Source organism: Pristiophorus japonicus, unplaced genomic scaffold (genome assembly GCF_044704955.1).
Source record: "Pristiophorus japonicus isolate sPriJap1 unplaced genomic scaffold, sPriJap1.hap1 HAP1_SCAFFOLD_396, whole genome shotgun sequence".
Lineage (NCBI taxonomy): Eukaryota > Metazoa > Chordata > Chondrichthyes > Pristiophoridae > Pristiophorus > Pristiophorus japonicus.
The window spans coordinates 58,845-82,500 of NW_027253827.1; the positions used below are offsets into that span (position 1 = coordinate 58,845).

Consider the following 23,656-nt stretch of genomic DNA (forward strand, 5'->3'; position numbering starts at 1 on the left):
CTGGAAATATGTCTGTTGAGATGTTCACTTCACCAGGGGAGAACTCCAGAAAAGCCAATTCCCCCGAAGTTGAAGCGGCCTTTTGAATGAAGCGACCTGCGATTTTAAAAGTGGCAGCCACATTCAGAACAGTCCACTTTTTCCGGGTGGTTTTTAGGGCGAACGATATTGTGGGCGATATGTGTGTGAGGTGGTGAAAGTGACGCTGGGCGATCTCCTGGGCGTTAGTTTCAGCAAATGTCTTTACAACAAAAAAAAATGGGCGGGTTGTATTATTCAATCTCGGTGTCAATTCTGTATGGAAAGTAATGCTGGGTGATATTATGGGCGCTGATTTCGCCCATTCTGATGATTCCGCCCCAAAAAAGTGGACGGGCGGTGATATTTTTTCCCGGCGTTGAGCACATGGGTAAAGTAACGCTCGGTGATAAGATTCCTAAAAATGCCCGTCAGTTTCCATTTTGTGCCAAAATGAGCGCTATATGGGCGTTATACGTCATTTCAGCGGTAAAGCATGCAAAAAAAGTGGAGGTTCGAGCCCTATATCCCTTTGCAGATTCTTTGTGACCTCCTCACAAATTGCTTTCCCACCCATCTTTGTATCATCAGCAAACTTGGCTACATTACACTCGGTCCCTTCATCCAAGTGATTAATATAGATTGTAAATAGTTGAGGACCCAGCACTGATCCCTGTGGCACCCCACTAGTCATTGTTCGCCAACCGGAAAAGGACCCATTTATTCCGACTCTTTGTTTTCAGTTAGTTAGCCAATCCTCTATCCATGTTAATATATTACCCCCAACCCCGTGAGCTTTTATCTTGTGCAGTAACCTTTTAAGTGGCACCTTATCGAATGCCTTCTGGAAATCCAAATACACCACATCCAATGGTTCCCCCTTATCCACCCTGCTCATTACATCCTCAAAGAACTCCAGCAAATTTGTTAAACATGATTTCCCTTTCATAAAATCATGCTGATTCTGCTTGACTAAATTATGCTTTTCCAAAAGTCCTGCTACTGCTTCATTCATAATGGACTCCAGCGTTTTCCCAACGACAGTTGTTAGGCTAACTGGTCTATAGTTTCCTGCCTCCTTTTTTAAATAGGGGTGTTACATTTGCGGTTTTCCAATCTGCTGGGACCACCCCAGAATCCAGGGAATTTTGGTAAATTACAACCAATGCATCCACAATCCCTGCCGCTACTTCTCTTCAGACCCTGGGATGTAAGGCAGCAGGTCCAGGAGACTTGTCTGCCTTTAGTCCCATTACTTTACCTAGTACAACTTCATTAGTGATAGTGATTGAATTAAGTTCCTCCCTGCTTATAGCCCCTTGATTATCCACTTTTGGGATGTTTTTAGTGTCTCCTACCATGAAGACTGATACAAAATATTTGATTGTCTCTGCCATTTCCCTGTTCTCCATTATTAATTCCCCAGTCTCATCCTCCGGGAGACCAACATTTACTTTAGCCACTCTTTTCCTTTTTATGATAGTAGAAACTCTTACTATCTGTAATTATATTTCGTGCTAGTTTACTTTCATAATCTATCTTCCCTCTCAATCATTTTTTCAGTCGTTCTTTGCTGGCTTCTAAAAATGTCCCAATCCTCTATCCTCCAATCAGTCTTGGCCACATTGTATGACTTTGTTTTCAATTTGATACCCTCCCTTATTTCCTGAGTGAGCCACGGATGGTTATCCCTTCTCTTACAGTCTTTCCTTCTCACTGGGATATATTTTTGTTGTGAGTTATGAAATATCTCTGAACATTACTGGAGCTGCCACTGTACTATTCCAGCAATGTTCAAGCACTGTAACACTGTAAAATCTTCTCTATATCAAAGAACCCCTCTTGGTAATCCGCACTCATACAGCACTCTGCTTAAAATAAATACAATCAGAGAATCCATCGTGGTTTTCCTGATGGCCCAATGGGTTAAATTGACATTGCTCACTTACTGATATCCTTCTGTCAGTGTCCACTCAAATTAAAAGTTAACATTTAAATTTAAATTTATAGCTCAGTATTGTAAAACCAAGTTAATCTGACGGCAGGAAGTAACCACAGATGAAAGTAACACACATCATGTGCCACAGGTCTCACAATGACATAGGCTTCGCACAGGTGTGAATCAATAACAGGATGCAGCACTCGATTATTGCACAGATTGAAAGAAGACGCCTACAATATTGTGAACAACAGCAGTTAGCCTGAGGATAGGGAGATTTTCAGAAACCCACAAAGAATGACAAAATAAATTGATTAAAAAAGGGACAAAATAGACTATGAGAGAAAACTAGCAAGAAGTATGAAAACAGATTGCAAGAGCTTCTGGAAGTATGTAAAAAGGAAGAGAGTAGCACAAGTAAACTGTTAAGTCCTGACTCTAATGTACTGATGTACACGAGACACGTGCCGAAGTCAAGGTCACTCAGGACCTGCACCTTTATTTCCAGCTCTCCCAGTGCTGCACTTGCCTGAGACCTCCCTTTATATACCTCAGTTGGACAGGTATGGAATGTCTCCTGCAAGTGCACCCCTGGTGGTAAGGTATGCTTATTGTTACAGGTCATATCCAGTTGCAGTCATGTATAGCATGGTAAGATAGAGTTATACACAGTAATGTGAGATACATGACATAAACATTGGTCCCTTAGAGGCTGAGACAGGAGAAATGATTGTGGGGAAGACGGAACTGGTACAAACGTTGAACAATTATTCTGTGTTTGCCCTCACAGTAGAAGATGCAAAAGCATACCTAAAATGGTGAGGAAACAAGGTTACAATGAGGGTGAGGAACTTAATGTAATTCATATTCGAGAAAAGGTGCTAGAAAAACTAATGGGACTAAAACCAAGGCATCCCCTGGAGCTGACCACCAACATCCTAGGGTTTGAAACAAGGTGGCTGCAGAGAAAGTGGATGCTTTGGTTTCGATATTTCAAAATTCCCTCGATTCTAGAATGGTCCCAGCAGATTGGACGGTAGCAAATGTAACACGACTATTCAAGGTAGGATGGAGAGAGACAACCGCCAGCAAGGCAAATATATATTTCATTGGAAAAGGAGACCAAAACTGTGCACAGTACCCCATGTGTGGTCTCACCAAGGCTCTGTACCAATGAGAAGTTATCTCATTGAAACATGCAGGCCAGATAGCCGGATATCAGTTGTAAGTAAAATGCTGGAATCCATTGTTAAGGAAGTGGTAACAGGGCACTTAAAAAACCATAACATGATTAGGCAGAGTCAACATGGATTTATAGAAACATCGAAAATAAGTGCAGGAGTAGGCTATTCGGCCCTTCGAGCCTGCACCACCATTCAATAAGATCATGGCTGATCATTCACCTCAGTACCCTTTTCCTGCTTTCTCTCCATACCCCTTGATCCCTTTAGCCGTTAGGGCCATATCTAACTCCGTCTTGAATATATCTAATGGACTGGCATCAACAACTCTCTGTGGAAGAGAATTCCACAGGTTTAAAAACTCTCTGAGTGAAGAAGTTTCTCCTCATCTCGGTCCTAAATGACCCTTATCCTTAGACTGTGACCCCTGGTTCTGGACTTCCCCAACATCGGGAACATTCTTCCTGCATCTAACCTGTATAATCCCGTCAGAATTTGATATGTTTCTGTGAGATCACCTCTCATTCTTCTAAACTCCAGTGAATACAGGCCCAGTCTATCCAGTCTGTCCTCATATGTGTGTCTTGCCATCCCGGGAATCAGTCTGGTGAACCTTCGCTGCACTCCCTCAACAGCAAGAATGTCCTTCCTCAGATTAGGAGACCAAAACTGAACACAATATTCCAGGTGAGGACTCACCAAGGCCCTGTACAGCTGCAGCAAGACCTCCCTGCTCCTATACTCAAAACCCCTAGCTTTGAAGGCCAACATGCCATTTTCCTTCTTCACCGCCTGCAGTACCTGCATGCCAACCTTCAATGCCTGATGTACCATGACACCCAGGTCTCGTGCACCTCCCCTTTTCCTAATCTGCTGCCATTCAGATAATATTCTGCCCTCGTGTTTTTGCCACCAAAGTGGATAACCTCACATTTATCCACATTATACTGCATCTGCCATGCATTTGTCCACTCACCTAACCTGTCCAAGTCACCCAGCAGCCTCTTAGCATCCTCCTCACAGCTCACACCGTACCCAGTTTAGTGTCACCTGCAAACTTGGAGATATTACATTCAATTCCTTCATCGAAATCATTGATGTATATTGTAAATAGCTGGAGACCCAGCACTGAGCCCTGCGGCACCCCACTAGTCACTGCCTGCCATTCTGAAAAGGACCCATTCATTCCGACTCTCTACTTCCTGTCTGCCAACCAGTTCTCTATCCATGTCAATACATTACCCCCAATACCATGTGCTTTAATTTTGCACACCTCAGGAGCTCCTCGGCCAGGTGCCGTGGAGCGAGGAGGCGAAGGGGTAGAGTGGGGGAGTCGAAGGGGAGGGGGGAAGGAAAGTGAGATGCATGTTCGCAGGTGATGGCTGTGTTATATCTCCATCTGGGTGTATGCAATTTGTTGTAATGTATTGGGGCTGGGGACCACCCTCCTTCTTTGCCTTTGTATTCTGTGTTGCTGGATGTTGAACATTTGATTGATGTCAATGTTGGAAAAAGTGGGGTCTGGGCGGGTGTTGGGTGTTATTTGCTGTGGTACTTATGATTTCAGACCAATGTTGGGATAAAATTTTTTTGTAAACATAACCTTGTTGCACATTGTCTCAGATAGCTGCACCATTACACACTGGTGATTCCTTAACATGAAAGGGTTAAATACAACTTAACTTCAATCAATGTAAACTTTAACTGGCACCAAGGTGATGGGCACCATTGATGTCTGAGCTGCACACACAGAAGTGTATCAGCGTTGTCACTCACATCAATGTTCTTTCAGGCAAATCGTTCTGATATCAGCTCCTCATGTAAGAGTCTTGCAGCTATGTAGCCACCACGGGCCTTTTCCTGCGGTCTGGAGGGGGTCATGGGCATAGTTGCATAGTCAGCCTGATTGGCCCTCAGTCAGCGTCCTGTCCCTCTCTCTCCTGAGCTGGAGCATCAGTACATTCTGGCAAATCTTGGCCCCTCCTGGTAGCCAGGTTGTGCAGCATGGCGCACACGACCACGAATTTACCTACTTGCTCAGGGTTGTATTGTAGCTCCCCTCCTGAGTGGTCCAGACATCTGAAGCGCTGCTTAAGGTCAGTTATTGTTTGGTGGCCCCACTGCATTGAATGTATAATAGCGATTGATCAGAAGCAATGATTTCCTCACTAAAATACACCTGGAGTAAACCCCCAATAGTCCAGAGCCTGGAAATATGTCTGTTGAGATGTTCACTTCACCAGGGGAGAACTCCAGAAAAGCCAATTCCCCCGAAGTTGAAGCGGCCTTTTGAATGAAGCGACCTGCGATTTTAAAAGTGGCAGCCACATTCAGAACAGTCCACTTTTTCCGGGTGGTTTTTAGGGCGAACGATATTGTGGGCGATATGTGTGTGAGGTGGTGAAAGTGACGCTGGGCGATCTCCTGGGCGTTAGTTTCAGCAAATGTCTTTACAACAAAAAAAAGTGGGCGGGTTGTATTATTCAATCTCGGTGTCAATTCTGTATGGAAAGTAATGCTGGGTGATATTATGAGCGCTGATTTCGCCCATTCTGATGATTCCGCCCCAAAAAAGTGGGCGGGCGGTGATATTTTTTCCCGTCGTTGAGCACATAAGGAAAGTAACGCTCGGTGATAAGTTTCCTAAAAATGCCCGTCAGTTTCCATTCTGTGCCAAAATGAGCGCTATATGGGCGTTATACGTCATTTCAGCGGTAAAGCATGCAAAAAAAGTGGAGGTTCGAGCCCTATATCCCTTTGCAGATTCTTTGTGACCTCCTCACAAATTGCTTTCCCACCCATCTTTGTATCATCAGCAAACTTGGCTACATTACACTCGGTCCCTTCATCCAAGTGATCAATATAGATTGTAAATAGTTGAAGACCCAGCACTGATCCCTGTGGCACCCCACTAATCATTGTTCGCCAACCGGAAAAGGACCCACTTATTCCGACTCTTTGTTTTCAGTTAGTTAGCCAATCCTCTATCCATGTTAATATATTACCCCCAACCCCGTGAGCTTTTATCTTGTGCAGTAACCTTTTAAGTGGCACCTTATCGAATGCCTTCTGGAAATCCAAATACACCACATCCAATGGTTCCCCCTTATCCACCCTGCTCATTACATCCTCAAAGAACTCCAGCAAATTTGTTAAACATGATTTCCCTTTCATAAAATCATGCTGATTCTGCTTGACTAAATTATGCTTTTCCAAAAGTCCTGCTACTGCTTCATTCATAATGGACTCCAGCGTTTTCCCAACGACAGTTGTTAGGCTAACTGGTCTATAGTTTCCTGCCTCCTTTTTTAAATAGGGGTGTTACATTTGCGGTTTTCCAATCTGCTGGGACCACCCCAGAATCCAGGGAATTTTGGTAAATTACAACCAATGCATCCACAATCCCTGCCGCTACTTCTCTTCAGACCTTGGGATGTAAGGCAGCAGGTCCAGGAGACTTGTCTGCCTTTAGTCCCATTACTTTACCTAGTACAACTTCATTAGTGATAGTGATTGAATTAAGTTCCTCCCTGCTTATAGCCCCTTGATTATCCACTTTTGGGATGTTTTTAGTGTCTCCTACCATGAAGACTGATACAAAATATTTGATTGTCTCTGCCATTTCCCTGTTCTCCATTATTAATTCCCCAGTCTCATCCTCCGGGAGACCAACATTTACTTTAGCCACTCTTTTCCTTTTTATGTTCCTGTAGAAACTCTTACTATCTGTAATTATATTTCGTGCTAGTTTACTTTCATAATCTATCTTCCCTCTCAATCATTTTTTCAGTCGTTCTTTGCTGGCTTCTAAAAATGTCCCAATCCTCTATCCTCCAATCAGTCTTGGCCACATTGTATGACTTTGTTTTCAATTTGATACCCTCCATTATTTCCTGAGTGAGCCACGGATGGTTATCCCTTCTCTTACAGTCTTTCCTTCTCACTGGGATATATTTTTGTTGTGAGTTATGAAATATCTCTGAACATTACTGGAGCTGCCACTGTACTATTCCAGCAATGTTCAAGCACTGTACCACTGTAAAATCTTCTCTATATCAAAGAACCCATCTTGGTAATCCGCACTCATACAGCACTCTGCTTAAAATAAATACAATCAGAGAATCCATCGTGGTTTTCCTGATGGTCCAATGGGTTAAATTGACATTACTCAATTACTGATAACCTTCTGTCAGTGTCCACTCAAACTAAAAGTTAACATTTAAATTTAAATTTATAGCTCAGTAATATAAAACCAAGTTAATCTGACGGCAGGAAGTAACCACAGATGAAAGTAACACACATCATGTGCCACAGGTCTCACAATGACATAGGCTTCGCACAGGCGTGAATCAATAACAGGATGCAGCACTCGATTATTGCATAGATTGAAAGAAGACGCCTTCAATATTGTGAACAACAGCAGTGAGCCTGAGGATAGGGAGATTTTCAGAAACCCACAAAGAATGACAAAATAAATTGATTAAAATAGGGACAAAATAGACTATGAGAGAAAACTAGCAAGAAGTATGAAAACAGATTGCAAGAGCTTCTGGAAGTATGTAAAAAGGAAGAGAGTAGCACAAGTAAACTGTTAAGTCCTGACTCTAATGTACTGATGTACACGAGACACGTGCCGAAGTCAAGGTCACTCAGGACCTGCACCTTTATTTCCAGCTCTCCCAGTGCTGCACTTGCCTGAGACCTCCCTTTATATACCACAGTGGGACAGGTATGGAATGTCTCCTGCAAGTGCACCCCTGGTGGTAAGGTATGCTTATTGTTACAGGTCATATCCAGTTGCAGTCATGTATAGCATGGTAAGATAGAGTTATACACAGTAATGTGAGATACATGACATAAACATTGGTCCCTTAGAGGCTGAGACAGGAGAAATGATTGTGGGGAAGACGGAACTGGTACAAACGTTGAACAATTATTCTGTGTTTGCCCTCACAGTAGAAGATGCAAAAGCATACCTAAAATGGTGAGGAAACAAGGTTACAATGAGGGTGAGGAACTTAATGTAATTCATATTCGAGAAAAGGTGCTAGAAAAACTAATGGGACTAAAACCAAGGCATCCCCTGGAGCTGACCACCAACATCCTAGGGTTTGAAACAAGGTGGCTGCAGAGAAAGTGGATGCTTTGGTTTCGATATTTCAAAATTCCCTCGATTCTAGAATGGTCCCAGCAGATTGGACGGTAGCAAATGTAACACGACTATTCAAGGTAGGATGGAGAGAGACAACCGCCAGCAAGGCAAATATATATTTCATTGGAAAAGGAGACCAAAACTGTGCACAGTACCCCATGTGTGGTCTCACCAAGCCTCTGTACCAATGAGAGGTTATCTCATTGAAACATGCAGGCCAGATAGCCGGATATCAGTTGTAAGTAAAATGCTGGAATCCATTATTAAGGAAGTGGTAACAGGGCACTTAAAAAATCATAACATGATTAGGCAGAGTCAACATGGATTTATAGAAACATAGAAAATAGGTGCAGAAGTAGGCCATTCGGCCCTTCGAGCCTGCACCACCATTCAATAAGATCATGGCTGATCATTCACCTCAGTACCCTTTTCCTGCTTTCTCTCCATACCCCTTGATCCCTTTAGCCGTTAGGGCCATATCTAACTCCGTCTTGAATATATCTAATGGACTGGCATCAACAACTCTCTGTGGAAGAGAATTCCACAGGTTTAAAAACTCTCTGAGTGAAGAAGTTTCTCCTCATCTCGGTCCTAAATGACCCTTATCCTTAGACTGTGACCTCTGGTTCTGGACTCCCCCAACATCGGTAACATTCTTCCTGCATCTAACCTGTACAGTCCCGTCAGAATTTGATATGTTTCTATGAGATCACCTCTCATTCTTCTAAACTCCAGTGAATACAGGCTCAGTCTATCCAGTCTCTCCTCATATGTCTGTCTTGCCATCCCGGGAATCAGTCTGGTGAACTTTCGCTGCATTCCCTCAACAGCAAGAATGTCCTTCCTCAGATTAGGAGACCAAAACTGAACACAATATTCCAGGTGAGGCCTCACCAAGGCCCTGTACAGCAGCAGCAAGACCTCTCTGCTCCTATACTCAAATCCCCTAGCTATGAAGGCCAACATGCCATTTACCTTCTTCACCGCCTGCTGTACCTGCATGCCAACCTTCAATGACTGATGTACCATGACACCCAGGTCTCGTTGCACCTCCCCTTTTCTTAATCTGCCGCCATTCAGATAATATTCTGCCTTCATGCTTTTGGCACCAAAGTGGTATAACCTCACATTTATCCACATTATACTGCATCTGCCATGCATTTGCCCACTCACCTAACCTGTCCAAATCACCCTGCAGCCTCTTAGCATCCTCCTCACAGCTCACACCACCACCCAGCTTCGTGTCATCTGCAAACTTGGAGATATTACACTCAATTCCTTCATCCAAATCGTTAATGTATATTGTAAAGAGCTGGGGACCCAGCACTGAGCCCTGTGGCACCCCACTAGTCACTGCCTGCCATTCTGAAAAGGACCCCTTTATCTCAACTCTCTGCTTCCTGTCTGCCAACCAGTTCTCTATCCATGTCAATACATTACCCCCAATACCATGTGCTTTAATTTTGTACACCAATCTCTTGTGTGGGCCCTTATCAAAAGCCTTTTGAAAGTCCAATTACACCACACCCACTGGTTCTCCCTTGTCCACTCTGCTAGTTACTTCCTCAAAAAATTCTAGAAGATTTGTCAAGAATGATTTCCCTTTCATAAATCCATGTTGACTTGGACCAATCCTGTCACTGCTTTCCAAATGCTCTGCTATTTCATCCTTAATAATTGATTCCAACATTTTTCCCACTACTGATGTCAGGCTAACCGGTCTATAATTCCCTGTTTTCTCTCTTCCTCCCTTTTTAAAAAGTGGTGTTACATTAGGTACCCTCCAGTCCATAGGAACTGATCCAGAGTTGATAGATTGTTGGAAAATGATCACCAATGCATCCACTATTTCTAGGGCCACTTCCTTAAGTACTCTGGGATGTAGACTATCAGGCCCCGGAGATTTATCGGCCTTCAATCCCATCAATTTCCCTAACACAATTTTCTGACTAATAAGGATTTCCTTCAATTCCTCCTTCTCACTCGACCCTCGGTCCCCTAGTATTTCCCAAATGTTATTTGTGTTTTCCTTCGTGAAAACAGAACCAAAGTGTTTATTCCAATTGGTCTGCCATTTCCCCATTATAAAGTCACCTGAATCTGACTGCAAGGGACCTACGTTTGTCTTCACTAATCTTTTTCTCTTCACATATCTATAGAAGCTTGTGCAGTCAGTTTTTATGTTCCCAGCAAGCTTCCTCTCATACTCTATTTTCCCCCTCCTAATTAAACCCTTTGTCCTCCTCTGCTGAATTATAAAGTTCTCCCAGTCCTCAGGTTTGCTGCTTTTTCTGGCCAATTTATATGCCTCTTCCTTGGATTTAACACTATCCCTAATTTCCCTTGTTAGCCACCTTCCCCGTTTTATTGAATGGGAAATCGCGTTTGCTAAGAATATAACTATGATGGTAGATAAAGTGGAACCAATGGATCTGGTATATTTGTAGTTCCAAAGGGCATTTGATAAGGTGCCATGGAAAAGTTTATTGCACAAGACAAGGGCTCATGGGATCGGAAGTAATGTATTAGCATGGATGGAGGATTGGTTGCAGGACAGAAAACAGAGAGTAGGGATAACCATGTATTTTTCAGGTTGTTTGTAACTAGTGCGATGCCGCAAGGATCAGTGCTGAAGCTTCAGCTATCTATAATCTATAGTAATGACCTTGATGAAGGGACCGAGTGTAATGTATCTAAGTTTGCTGATGATACAAAATAAGTTGGTACTGTAAGATATGAAGAGAACACAAAGGGGCCTAAATTGCACCTACCGTTATTTAAGTGTCTGTCCGCCCCAATGCATGGGGCAGACAATCCGGTGAATTCAGCTCTTTGTTGATTGCTTCTGGTCATGAGCGGCATGGATGTGCAGGCGGGTCGGCGATGCCAGCGCGACCCGGAAGTGCCGAATTGCGCTAATGTGCCACAATGTCCCTCCACTGCAGTTAAATGGGAGGTCCACTGAGTATCCTGCAGCCACGTTAGTGGCAAACACTGAGCCACCAGGGAGGGTTTTGGTCGGGCCAGCGGCCTGGCACCTAAGAGGGGGGCTTCAGGCTGTCTGTTGGTGGCCCAGCCGAAACTGTGGGCATAACTGTCGGCCGGACCTGGCAGTGGGTCGACAATAAAACATAAGATGGAGTCGCCGGTAATGCCAGCTCCCCTTGAAGGGCTGGGGGAACTGTCAGTGGCACCGGCCGGTAATTCCACACAGGGCTTGGAAAGGTTGTCACCGCCAGTCACTAACGTGTCGTCTTGTGCCTGGTGTGGCGGGAACACCATCAGAGCGGAAACCCGTTTCCGTCACTTCCGTCCCGGGGCAATTTTGAATTGGTCAGCCGAGCCCAGTCGCTAAGCCCACTCCGATCCATTCTCCCCTCTTAGAGGCGGTAATGGAGGATATGGAAGGGTGCCATTTTGGACCCGCAGTGTCTGGAAAAGGATATAGATAGACTAACGAGTGGGTAGTAAGGTGGCAGATGGAGTATAATGTGGGGAAATGTGAGGTTTTTCACTTTGGTAGGAAGAACTAAAAAAACTGAATATGTTGAACTGGTGTGAAACTTTTATATTTTGGTCTTCAGAGAGATTTGGATGTCTTTTTGCATGAAGTACAGAAAACTCACATGCAGGAACAGCAAGCAATAAGAAAGGCAAATGACATATTGTCCTTTATTACATGTTGGTTGGAGTATAAGAATACGTAAGTTTTGCTAAATTTATACAGGGCCTAAATAAGACCACACCTGGAGTACTGCGCACAGTTTTGGTCGGTATTATAGGTGCTTCACTAGATTGAATCCTGGGATGAGAGGGCTGTCGTATGATGAGAGATTGTGTAGAATGGGCCGATACTCTGTAGAGTTTAGAAGAATGAAAGGTGATCTCATTGAAACATACAAGATTCTGAAGGGGTTTGACAGTGTACCTGGTAGAGATTGTTTACCCTGGCTGGAGTGTCGAGAACTCGGGGTAGAGTCTCAGGATAAGGGGTGGGCCATTTACGTCAGAGATGAGGAGGAATTGCAAAACTGAAGAGAATTGAGAAACTGTGGAATTCTCTGCCCCAGAGGGTTGTGGATGCTGAAACTTTGAATATATTCAAGGCTAGAGATAGTTTTTTGGAGTCGAGGTGAATCAAGGGATATGGAAATCGGGCGGGAAAGTGGAGAGGAGATCGCTGATCAGCCGTGACCTTACTGAATGACGAAGTAAGCTCGAGGGGCCGTATGGCCTACTCCTGTTCCTATTTCTTATGTTGTTAGATGACATTAGAAGATGCATTCAATGATCTTGACCACTCGTCGGAGGTCATGAAAATTCTTTGGGCACCGGAATCAAATACTGGGCTGAAATTGCTGGCAGTGTGTTTGTGCATTGCATGAAGTAAATCGTTCATACTCCAGCCACAGTGCACATGTGCTAGAGGGAGTGGATACTGAGGTCACTGGCAGTGGCGCCAACCAAAAAACACGTCTTTGTGGTTTATTGTTTTGAACATTGTCAGGGCTGCACCTACAAGTATTCATTGTGCTCCTGAATTGTGCTTTGTAAATGGTGGAGAGAGTTTGAGGGGCAAAGAGGTGAGTTACTCATCGCAGAGTAACCAGTCTCTGCCCTGCTCTTTAGTCACTGTGTTGTTACGCTTGAACCGTTATCCTCGCGGTAATGAATTTCAAGATTGTGTACAGACACTCGACAATGGAGCTTTTGAAGGCCTGGGGTGTTCGTTGGGTTTATTCTTGTTCGAGTTGGTCATAATCTAGGAATTATTCACCATGAATGCTTTCTGCCCCTTTTGATATCGAAACCACGCCTTCATGTGGAAAACAAAACTCTCTCTGGATTCTGGTTAGTGACTGAGGAAATGCTAACCAATAATCACGTGGCCGATTAACACCAGGAAACGAGAACCACCTCTTGCTTTGCGAACTGACACGCTTGGCCATTTCTCTGCGTTTAGTTTACACTCGACGGCAGCAAATATGAAGTGCTCCATTTTCGTGTTGTGCTTTCTACTCGCCGCTGTAAATTCAGGTATGTTTTAAAATCATATTCAATGTTATTTTCAGTTGTGTAGTGGGGATCACAGTCTCTGTTGCTTATATAGCTACATCTGTCTCCACCGATCCAATTCTTCTGTGTTACGGTCTCAAAATCATCAGCTGTACTTTCGAGATCCTTGCAGTGAAACACGGGACAATTGACAATTCAAATGTTGACAAAGATAGCGTGATCTGCAATGTTCCATTCCACGCCAGACAAGGCAGCACATTGTTCAAAGCGACCCGAGTTCGTGAGGCTTTGCAAAATTTGAGGGGAAGCGAAAATATGACTTCGAGATAGAATTATGGAAGTGGTTTCTTTACCCAGAGGGTGACGAGAAAGTGGAACTCGCTAACACAGAGAGTGGTTGAAGTGAATACACCAGGTGCATTTAAGAGGAGGCTAGATAAACATTGAGGGAGAAAGGAATAGAGGGTAGTGCTTATAGTGTTCGATGAGGTTGGATGGATTAAGGATGGAGCATAACTGCCACATGGGCTGCTTCGGCTGAATGCCGTGTTCCTGTGCTGTCGTTCTGTGCAATGTTATCAGCCAACAATCGTTCTTCCTGGTTTGAGTCTAGCCCTGCCAATTTCATGCGTGGTGCAACTGCACTGAGATATCACATCAGCATTAGTTGTAAGCAAACATCGGGGTAAAATAGCGGCGAGAGGCATTCCCTGAACAGAGTCGACACGTTCGGCAGTGCTGAACAGAGCGAGTCGCAATTATTTGTTTGGATGACTATAGCAAATTGTAACACCGTATACTTTATTTCAATCCCACTGCGATCGAATCACAACTGATGTTACGTTTGCAAACATTTCGCTGTTTGCACAGATCTGCCCGAGAGCGGGCTGGGGAAGGGGAGCAGCCACCAATGTAGCGGTAGGATAACACAGTGGTTATGTTAAGCCTGGTCATTCAGAGGCCGGGACGAATAATCCAGAGACATGAGTTCCAATCCCACCATGGCAGCTGGCGAATTTCAATTCAGTGAACTAAATACGTCTGAAATCAAAAGCGAGTAATTGTGGTAAACGCTCATCTGGTTAACTAATGTCATCTAGGGGAGGAAATCTGCCTGCCCTTCCTCGGTATAGACAATGTGTGACTCCAGAGCCACAGCACAGTGTGACACGGATTGTTACATTGTACATTAATGATTTAGACGAGGGGATTAAATGTAGTATCTCCAAATTTACGGGTGACATTAAGTTGGGTGGCAGTGTGAGCTGCGAGGAGGATGCTATGAGGCTGCAGAGTGACTTGGATAGGTTAGGTGAGTGGGCAAATGCATGGCAGATGAAGTATAATGTGGATAAATGTGAGGTTATCCACTTTTGTGGTAAAAACAGAGAGACAGACTAGTATCTGAATGGTGACAGATTAGGAAAAAGGGAGGTGCAACGAGACCTGGGTGTCATGGTACATCAGTCATTGAAGGTTGGCATGCAGGTACAGCAGGCGGTGAAGAAAGCAAATGGCATGTTGGCCTTCATAGCGAGGGGATTTGAGTACAGGGGCAGGGAGGTGTTACTACAGTTGTACAGTGCCTTGGTGAGGTCACACCTGGAGTATTGTGTACAGTTTTGGTCTCCTAACTTGAGGAAGGACATTCTTGCTATTGAGGAAGTGCAGCGAAGGTTCACCAGACTGATTCCCGGGATGGCGGGACTGACATATCAAGAAAGACTGGATCAACTGGGCTTGTATTCACTGGAGTTCAGAAGAATGAGAGGGGATCTCATAGAAACGTTTAAAATTCTGACGGGTTTAGGCAAGTTAGATGCAGAAAGAATGTTCCCAATGTTGGGGAAGTCCAGAACCAGGGGTCACAGTCTAAGGATAAGGGGTAAGCCATTTAGGACCGAGATGAGAAGAAACTTCTTCACCCAGAGAGTGGTGAACCTGTGGAATTCTCTACCACAGAAAGTTGTTGAGGCCAATTCACTAAATATATTCAAAAAGGAGTTAGATGTAGTCCTTATTACTAGGGGGATCAAGGGGTATGGCGAGAAAGCAGGAATGGGGTACTGAAATTGCATGTTCAGCCATGAATTAATTGAATGGCGGTGCAGGCTCGAAGGGCCGAATGGCCTACTCCTGCACCTATTTTCTATGTTTCTATGTTTCTAACACTTTTAAAAAAAAATAAGTGACAGGACCTGTCTCTGCAATTATACAGGGCATTGATGGGATCACACACGGTGTGCTGTCTACAATTCTGGTCTGCTTAGCTCATGAATCATAGAATCACAGAAATTTACAGCACAAGGGAGTCCATTTCGGCCCATCGTGTCCACGCCGGCCGACCAAGAGCTACCCAGCCTAACCCCACTTTCCAGCTCTGGGTCTGTAGCCCTGTATGTTACAGCACTTCAGGTGCACATCCAAGTATTTTTTAAAAATGTGGTGAGGCTTTCTGCCTCTAACATCCTTTCAGGCATGAGATCCAGACGCCCACCCTCTCAGGTTGAAGATATTTCCCCACATATCTCTTCCATGCCTCCCCCCAATCACTTAAAATCTATCCCCATCAAGCAAGGGGAACAGGTCCTTCCTATTCACTCTATCCAGACCCCTCAGAATTGTATACACCTCAATCAGGTCTCCCCCTCAGCCTCCTCTGTTACAAAGAAAACAAACCTAGCCTATCCAATCTTTACTCACAGCCAAAATTCTCCAGTCAGGCAACATTCTTGAAAATCTCCTCTGCACCCTTTCCTGTGCAAACACACATTTCCTGTAATGTGGTGGCCAAAACTGCACGCAGTACTCCAGCTGCGGCCTAACCAGTGTTTTATACAGTTCAAGCATAACCTCCCTGCTCTTGTATTCCATGCCTCGACTTGTAAAGGCAAGTTTCTCATACGCCTTCTTAACCAGCTTATCTACCTGGCCTGTTACCTTTAGGGATCTGTGGACCTGCCCTCACTGCAAGGACCCTTTGTTCCTCTACACTTTTCACTTAATGTGTATTCCTTTGCCTTGTCAGACATCCCCAAATGCATTACCTCACACATTCTGTATTGACTTCCATTTTACCCTGTTCTGCCTACCTGACCAGTACATTGATGTCTTCCTGCAGACCGCAACTTTCATCTTCATTATCAACCACACGGCCTATTTTAGTTTCATACCCCCAACCTTCAAGTCCAAGTCATTAGCACAAAAAGCAAAGGACCCAGCACTGAGCCCTGTGGAACCCCACTGGATACAGCCTTCCAGTCACAAAAACATCCATCAACCATTACCCTTTGCTTCCTGCCTCTGAGACAATTTTGTATTCAACCTGCCACCTGGATCCCATGCGCTTTTACTTTTGTGACAATCTGCTATGTGGGTCCTTATCAAAGCTTTGTTAAAATCCATATACACTACATCGTGCGCACTGCCCTCATCAAACCTTCTGGTTACCTCCTCGAAAAATTCAATCAATTAGTCAGATACGACCTTCCCTTAACAAATCCATGCTGAATGTCCTTGTTTAATCCATGTCTTTCCAAATCAAGATTTATCCTGTCCCTCAGGACTTTTTCCAATATACTTTCTTTCGAGGGAGTGCAAAGTACTTCCACTAGATTGGCTCCTGGGATGAGACGATTGCCCTCTGAGGAGATTTTGAGTAGACTAGGCCTATATGCCCGCGACTTTAGAAGAATGATATGTGATCTAATTCAAACATAGAAAATTCTCAAGGTGCTTGACAGGATTCAAGCTGAAAAAATGTTTCTCCTGGCTGGAGAATCTAGAACACGGGACCACAGTCTCAGAATAAGGGGTCGGCCATTTAGGACTGAGCAGAGGAGAAATTTCTTCATTCAGGGGGTGGTGAATCTTTGGAATTCTCTGCCCCAGAGAGCTGTGAATGCTGAGCTGTTGAATATATTGAAATCAGAGGTCGATACATTTGCGGTGAATGTTTTTGGTGGAGGAGCGGCGAGAGATCGTGGTGGAGGTGCAGCAAATGAGGGTACGGGGCCCAGAAGAGGTGAGGGCCCAGGGGCAGCACGGGCCAGCCCACACTGCGATATGTGTGCGCACTCGGTCCGTGCACCAGAGCAGGTCTCCAGTCATCCTGGTTAACCCTTGCCACGGGATAAGGATCTAGCTCTGTCAAGCCCGTGTGGTGGCTGGTGTGCAATGGTCACCACAGGTTAAAAAAAATCCACGCACAGGTATCTTCTATCCATGGAGTTCAGGACTGGAATATTAGGTCCTTCATTGAAACATCTGCGAACTCATCCCTTTTGGTGTGGAAGCAAGTCATCCTCGTTCGAGGGACCACCTATGATGATGATGATGCATGAGTAAACAAAGGATCTTCTGGAGCAGGGGTATCATAATACAATAGAATTTCATATTGGGTTTGAGATTGATAAGGTTACGTTCAGAACATGGATATTGAATTTAAACAAAATCAATTAGGAATGTAAAAGTGGCCGTTAGCTCAGGTAGATTGGGGAATTAGATTAATAGATGTGATTGTAGATGAGAAATGGTGAACATATATAATTCTAAAGGAACATAGATACCTTTGAGTAATAAAAGCTCCACGGGAAAAGTGGTCCTACAGTGGATAACTAGAGCAGTTAAGGGTGGTAGTAGATTAAAAGAGGCTTCAATGTTGTCAGCCTGTGTAGTAGGGGTTTTAGAAATCAGCAAAGGATGACCACTTCATTCATTAAGAGGAAGCAATTAAATGAGAGTAAACTAGCAAGAAATATAATAATACGTTGGAAGTGCATCTACAGTGTCAGTGATGATGAGCATGAAACTAGCGGATTGTTGGAAAAACCCAACTGGTTCACTTTAGGGAAATAAATCTGCCGTCCTTACCCGATCTGGCCTATATGTGACTCCAGACCTACAACAATGTGTTTGACTCTTAGCTTCCCTCTGAAATGGCCTAGCGAGCCAATCAAGTTGTACCAAATAGCTACCAAAAAAAAGTCAGCATTGTGGGAATACCTTCACCACAAGGACTGCAGCGGTTCAAGAAGGCAGCTCACCACCACCTTCTCAAGGGCAATAAGGGATAGACAATAAATGCCAGGCTTGCCAGTGATGCCCAGATCCCGTGAACAAATATATTAAAACAATGTAAGGGGTTAGTGAAAGTAAACATGGGTCCCTTAGAGGCAGAGATGGGTGCAATTACAATGGGGAATAAGGAAATGGAAGAGACATCAAACAAATATGTAGTATCTGTCTTCACAGTAGAAGACACAAAAATTATATTGGTAATAATGAATGCATTGCTTTTGATCTCAGAATTCCCTAGGTTCTACAATGCTCCTTGCAGATTGAACGGCAGCAAATGCAACTGCAGTATTCAAGAAAAGTTGAAGAATGAAATAGGGAAATATAGGCCAGTTAGCCTGACGTCAGTAGTAGAGAAAATGCTAGAATCTGTGAATAGATATTTGTAAACAGGGCACTTAGAAAAGTCATATGGTATGGCTTAGCCAACACTGTTTAATTAATGGGAAATTAAGCTTGACATACCTATTAGAGTTTGTTAAGCGAGAAATTAGCAGGGTAGAAAGGAAGGAACCAATGGATGCTGTATACTTAGATTGTATAAAGGCATTCGTTAAAATGCCACACAAGAGGGTGTTACATAAGATTAAGGGCGCATGTGATTGGGGATAACATATCGATGTGTTTATTTGCAACACCAAGGTTCTGATTGTTACCCCCACTCCTCCCCCTGTGGAAATGTATTTTTATCTAAGCTGATACCATACGGTATTGGTGTGCCCCTTGCAATATATATCAAAATGGAGTCCCGGTCTTTCCAGAACTTTCTGCATTTTGGCAGTCAGCTTGCATAAACAGCTAAACCTGATTTGAGATGACTGATGGCCATCAGACAGCTAGGAGACAAGTCATGCTGAGACAAGTACCCCCCCCCCCGCCCCCCCATGGTGCTCTCTTATTGTCTACATGACAAGAGTTCCATGTCACCCCACCCTTTCCTATGTACTCCATTCCACCAGGCACTATCTCTTGTAGAGACCTCATCCTTTTTTTGTAAACGATAAACTGGCCAGGAAATTGAACAATCCTGACACAATACAAGACAGGTGATAGCCCATTACCTATGACTCATGGAGTAATGGCCGGCTGGCCAACTGATAACCCTGACAAAAGGAAATATCTTGACACCATGTCAGGACCAGGATATAGTAATTAACTCTTTATCTGTATTCACTGACTGTGAGACAGAGCAATACACAGGGAGAGGCCAGAACTTAGGTTTTACTGTATAAATATCTTGTGAAGCTGTACCATTTCGGAGGTGTTCACTTAGCCCTTGACTGAGTCTGACCTACCCCTTGCTAGCAAGCGAATTAAAGAAACTTCTGCCGGAGCTGTAAGTGTCGGAGTCATTCTTTTCGGAGGTCGAGATTTCGACACCCCCCACCGAGATATGATTTCTGTTTGCTCCCCTTGGATGACAAGACCTAATTTCTGATTGGTCCCCATGGAGGACAAGCCACAGCAAGCACTTTCTCAGGAATGTTTATTTAGAACCTGCGTGCCTAAGTAATTTGTTAATTTGCAAAGTGTAATTCAAGCCATTTTGACGACCAAAGCTCAAACAGAGCAGAACTCACATATACAGAACCGGGCTCACTCTTGTGGGCTAAGTCCGTCTTCCACCCTGGCCCAAGTTCCTGAACCCCTCCCACCAACAAAGTCCAAATCTGCACCCGACCCAATTCCCTGACCTCCTCCCCCTGCCCAATTCCCCGACTTCCCTTCCTCACTGCCACAGGTGGGGCATTTTGTTGGACCTGAAATGAATAGTGACAGTGTTATGACTTCCAGATTTATCCGGTCCAATGATGTCACTTGACACACATGCACCAAGATTTCCGAGAAAACAACCCGGCCTACATGGGGTAGAGGGAGAACGTGTAAAGGGGTGGGTTTGGAAGAAAGCGATCCATCTTACCATTTGGATCACTTTCTCGCTCTCATTCCCCCCGCTCTTTAGACCTGGATCACGTTCTCTGTGGAACCATAAATTTACCCTTACCAGAACCCTCCCCCTGCCCAATTAGTTTGAATGCCTACCTACCGCCCCAGTTATTCTATTTTCAAGGACAATGGTTTAGCCTGGTTCAATTGGAGGACCTCCCAATGGAACACCATCTTTTCCAGTACTGGTGCCAGTGCCCCATGAAATAAAACCCCTGCCTCCCACACAAGTATTCGAGCTGCACATTTCACCCTCTTACTGCTTGCCTCTGTGTTAATTTGCACGTGGTCCAGGTAGTAACCCAGAGATTATTGCCTTTAAGGGTCTGCTTTTTCATTTGCAAAGTGATTATCTGTACACACACGTTTGTAGCCTTCTGCACATGCGCGTGGTAAGTCGGAGCTATGCATGAGCACTTGATCCCTTCCTGCACCTGCACACTATTTACCAAGGCAATGTGTGCGAAGTAGCCAACAGTTGTGGCAGTCAGGGCAGTACACCCCACACTTTCCTTAAACACCCATCACTGGATCCGTGCTGACTGGGGGGAGAAGAGAGGATCAAAGCGACGGAGAGATAGAGATAGAGATGGAGGGAGAGAGAGAGAGAGAATCGGAGAGCAGAGAAGTGTGGGAAATCGATTGGGGTGAGGGAAGGAGAGCAAGTCAGGAACTGGAATGGAAAAGAGTTCCGGAACTCGGTTGGGAGAGGATGTCAGGAACTGGGGCAGAGATGTTCAGGAACTTGGTGAGGGGGGAGAAGAGGCCAGGAAGTGGATGGGGAGAGGAGGTCAGGAACTGCAGGAGAGAAGACCAGGAACTCGCGGGGGGAGAGAACATCAGGAACTCTGGGGGAGGAGTTGAGAAACTCGGGGTGCAGGAGAGGAAGTCAGGAACCCGGGGGAGAGGAGGTCAGGAACCCGGGGGAGAGACAGGGTCAGGAACCCGGGGGAGAGACAGGGTCAGGAACCTGGGGGAGAGACAGGGTCAGGAACCCGGGGGAGAGACAGGGTCAGGAACCCGGGGGAGAGACAGGGTCAGGAACCCGGGGGAGAGACAGGGTCAGGAACCCGGGGGAGAGGAGGTCAGGAACCCGGGGGAGAGACAGGGTCAGGAACCCGGGGGAGAGACAGGGTCAGGAACCCGGGGGAGAGACAGGGTCAGGAACCCGGGGGAGAGACAGGGTCAGGAACCCGGGGGAGAGACAGGGTCAGGAACCCGGGGGAGAGACAGGGTCAGGAACCCGGGGGAGAGACAGGGTCAGGAACCCGGGGGAGAGACAGGGTCAGGAACCCGGGGGAGAGACAGGGTCAGGAACCCAGGGGAGAGACAGGGTCAGGAACCCGGGGGAGAGACAGGGTCAGGAACCCGGGGGAGAGGAGGTCAGGAACCCGGGGGAGAGACAGGGTCAGGAACCCGGGGGAGAGACAGGGTCAGGAACCCGGGGGAGAGGAGGTCAGGAACCCGGGGGAGAGACAGGGTCAGGAACCCGGGGGAGAGACAGGGTCATGAACCCGGGGGAGAGACAGGGTCAGGAACCCAGGGGAGAGGAGGTCAGGAACCCGGGGGAGAGACAAGGTCAGGAACCCGGGGGAGAGACAGGGTCAGGAACCCGGGGGAGAGACAGGGTCAGGAACCCGGGGGAAGAGACAGGGTCAGGAACCCGGGGGAGAGACAGGGTCAGGAACTCGGGAGAGAGACAGGGTCAGGAACCCGGGGGAAAGACAGGGTCAGGAACCCGGGGGAGAGACAGGGTCAGGAACCCGGGGGAGAGACAGGGTCAGGAACCCGGGTGAGAGGAGGTCAGGAACCCGGGGGAGAGACAGGGTCAGGAACCCGGGGGAGAGACAGGGTCAGGAACCCGGGGGAGAGGAGGTCAGGAACCCGGGGGAGAGACAGGGTCAGGAACCCGGGGGAGAAACAGGGTCAGGAACCCGGGGGAGAAACAGGGTCATGAACCCGGGGGAGAGACAGGGTCAGGAACCTGGGGGAGAGGAGGTCAGGAACCCGGGGGAGAGACAGGGTCAGGAACCCGGGGGAGAGGAGGTCAGGAACCCGGGGGAGAGACAAGGTCAGGAACCCGGGGGAGAGACAGGGTCAGGAACCTGGGGGGAGAGACGAGGTCAGGAACCCGGGGGCGGAACAGGGTCAGGAACCCGGGGGAGAGACAAGGTCAGGAACCCGGGGGGAGAGACAGGGTCAGGAACCGGGGGGAGAGACAGGGTCAGGAACTCGGGGGAGAGACAGGGTCAGGAACCCGGGGGAGAGACAGGGTCAGGAACCCGGGGGAGAGACAAGGTCAGGAACCCGGGGGAGAGACAGGGTCAGGAACCCGGGGGAGAGACAGGGTCAGGAACTCGGGGTGGAGGAGCGGAGGTGAAGAACTCAGAGCACGGGAAAGGAGGTCAGGAACCTGGGAGAGAGGTGACATCTAGAACTCAGGGAGGAGCTCTCTGTGCTCGAGTTCCTGAACTCCTCTCTTCCGACATCTAGTACCTGACCCTCTCCCGCCAGAATTCCTGACCGTCTCTCCCCCTCGAGTTCCTGACCTCCTCCCACCTCCGATTCCCTCTCTTCCCCTGATTGCCTCTTTCTCCTTCTGATTCCCTCTCCACCCTCCTCTCTCTCCCACTCCGATTCCTGCTCTCCCCCTCCAATTCCCTCTCACCGCCTCCTGTTGCCTCTCTCCCCCTCAGATTGCCTCTCTGCCCCTCCGATTCTCACTCCCCCTCTTATTTCCTCCTCCGATTCCCTCTCTTCCCCTCCGATTCCCTCTCACCCCCTCTGATTCCCCCTCCCACTCGCCCCCCCCCCGCCCCTCCACCGATTACCCCTCTCCCCATCCGATTCTGTCTCTCCCCCTCCAATTCCCCCTCTCCTCCTCCGGTTGGCTCTCTCCCCCTCTGATTCCCCCTCCCACGCCCCCCCTCCCAACCGATTCCCTCTCTCCCCCTCCGATTCCCTCTCTCCCCCCCTGATTCCCTCTCTCTTTTCCTTTCTCTCACTGGCCAGCACGGATCCAATGACGGGCCTTCTCCCATGGAGCATAAGCAAAGCGTGGCCCATGCTGCAGTATCGGCTGCAAATTCTGGTTCTGCACATGCACGGCCTTGGTAAATAGTGTGCATGTGCAGGAGGGGATTAGATGCGCATGCATGGGCCCAGTTCCGATAATCTCTTTAATAACATATTAGCTTGCATTCTAGATTGATTAACAAACAGAAAATAATGAATAGGAATAATCGGGACATTTTTGGTTTGTAAGAATCGGGACATTTTTGGTTTGTAAGGCTGTAACTAGTGGGATGTTGCAAGGATCAGTGCTTG

At 46.3% G+C, this 23,656-nt stretch overlaps 1 protein-coding gene and 1 pseudogene across 3 annotated transcripts in view; one reads left to right on the forward strand and one right to left on the reverse strand.

The window, feature by feature from the left end:
- LOC139250592 (zinc finger protein 729-like) overlaps positions 1 to 23,656 on the reverse strand; it is a 539,046-nt pseudogene that overhangs the window by 56,667 nt on the left and 458,723 nt on the right.
- Positions 1 to 23,656, forward strand: part of LOC139250593 (phospholipase A2 inhibitor gamma subunit B-like) — a 77,890-nt gene that overhangs the window by 27,757 nt on the left and 26,477 nt on the right. The window contains exon 1 of one of the 3 annotated variants that reach the window (XM_070872990.1): positions 12,820 to 13,327. The exons of the other annotated variants lie outside the window; for them this stretch is intronic. Within the exon in view, the coding sequence (XP_070729091.1) occupies positions 13,276 to 13,327 (52 nt within the window). The 5' untranslated portion in view covers positions 12,820 to 13,275. Of the gene's footprint in view, positions 1 to 12,819; positions 13,328 to 23,656 lie in introns of those variants that run through there. 3 annotated transcript variants of the gene reach the window in all.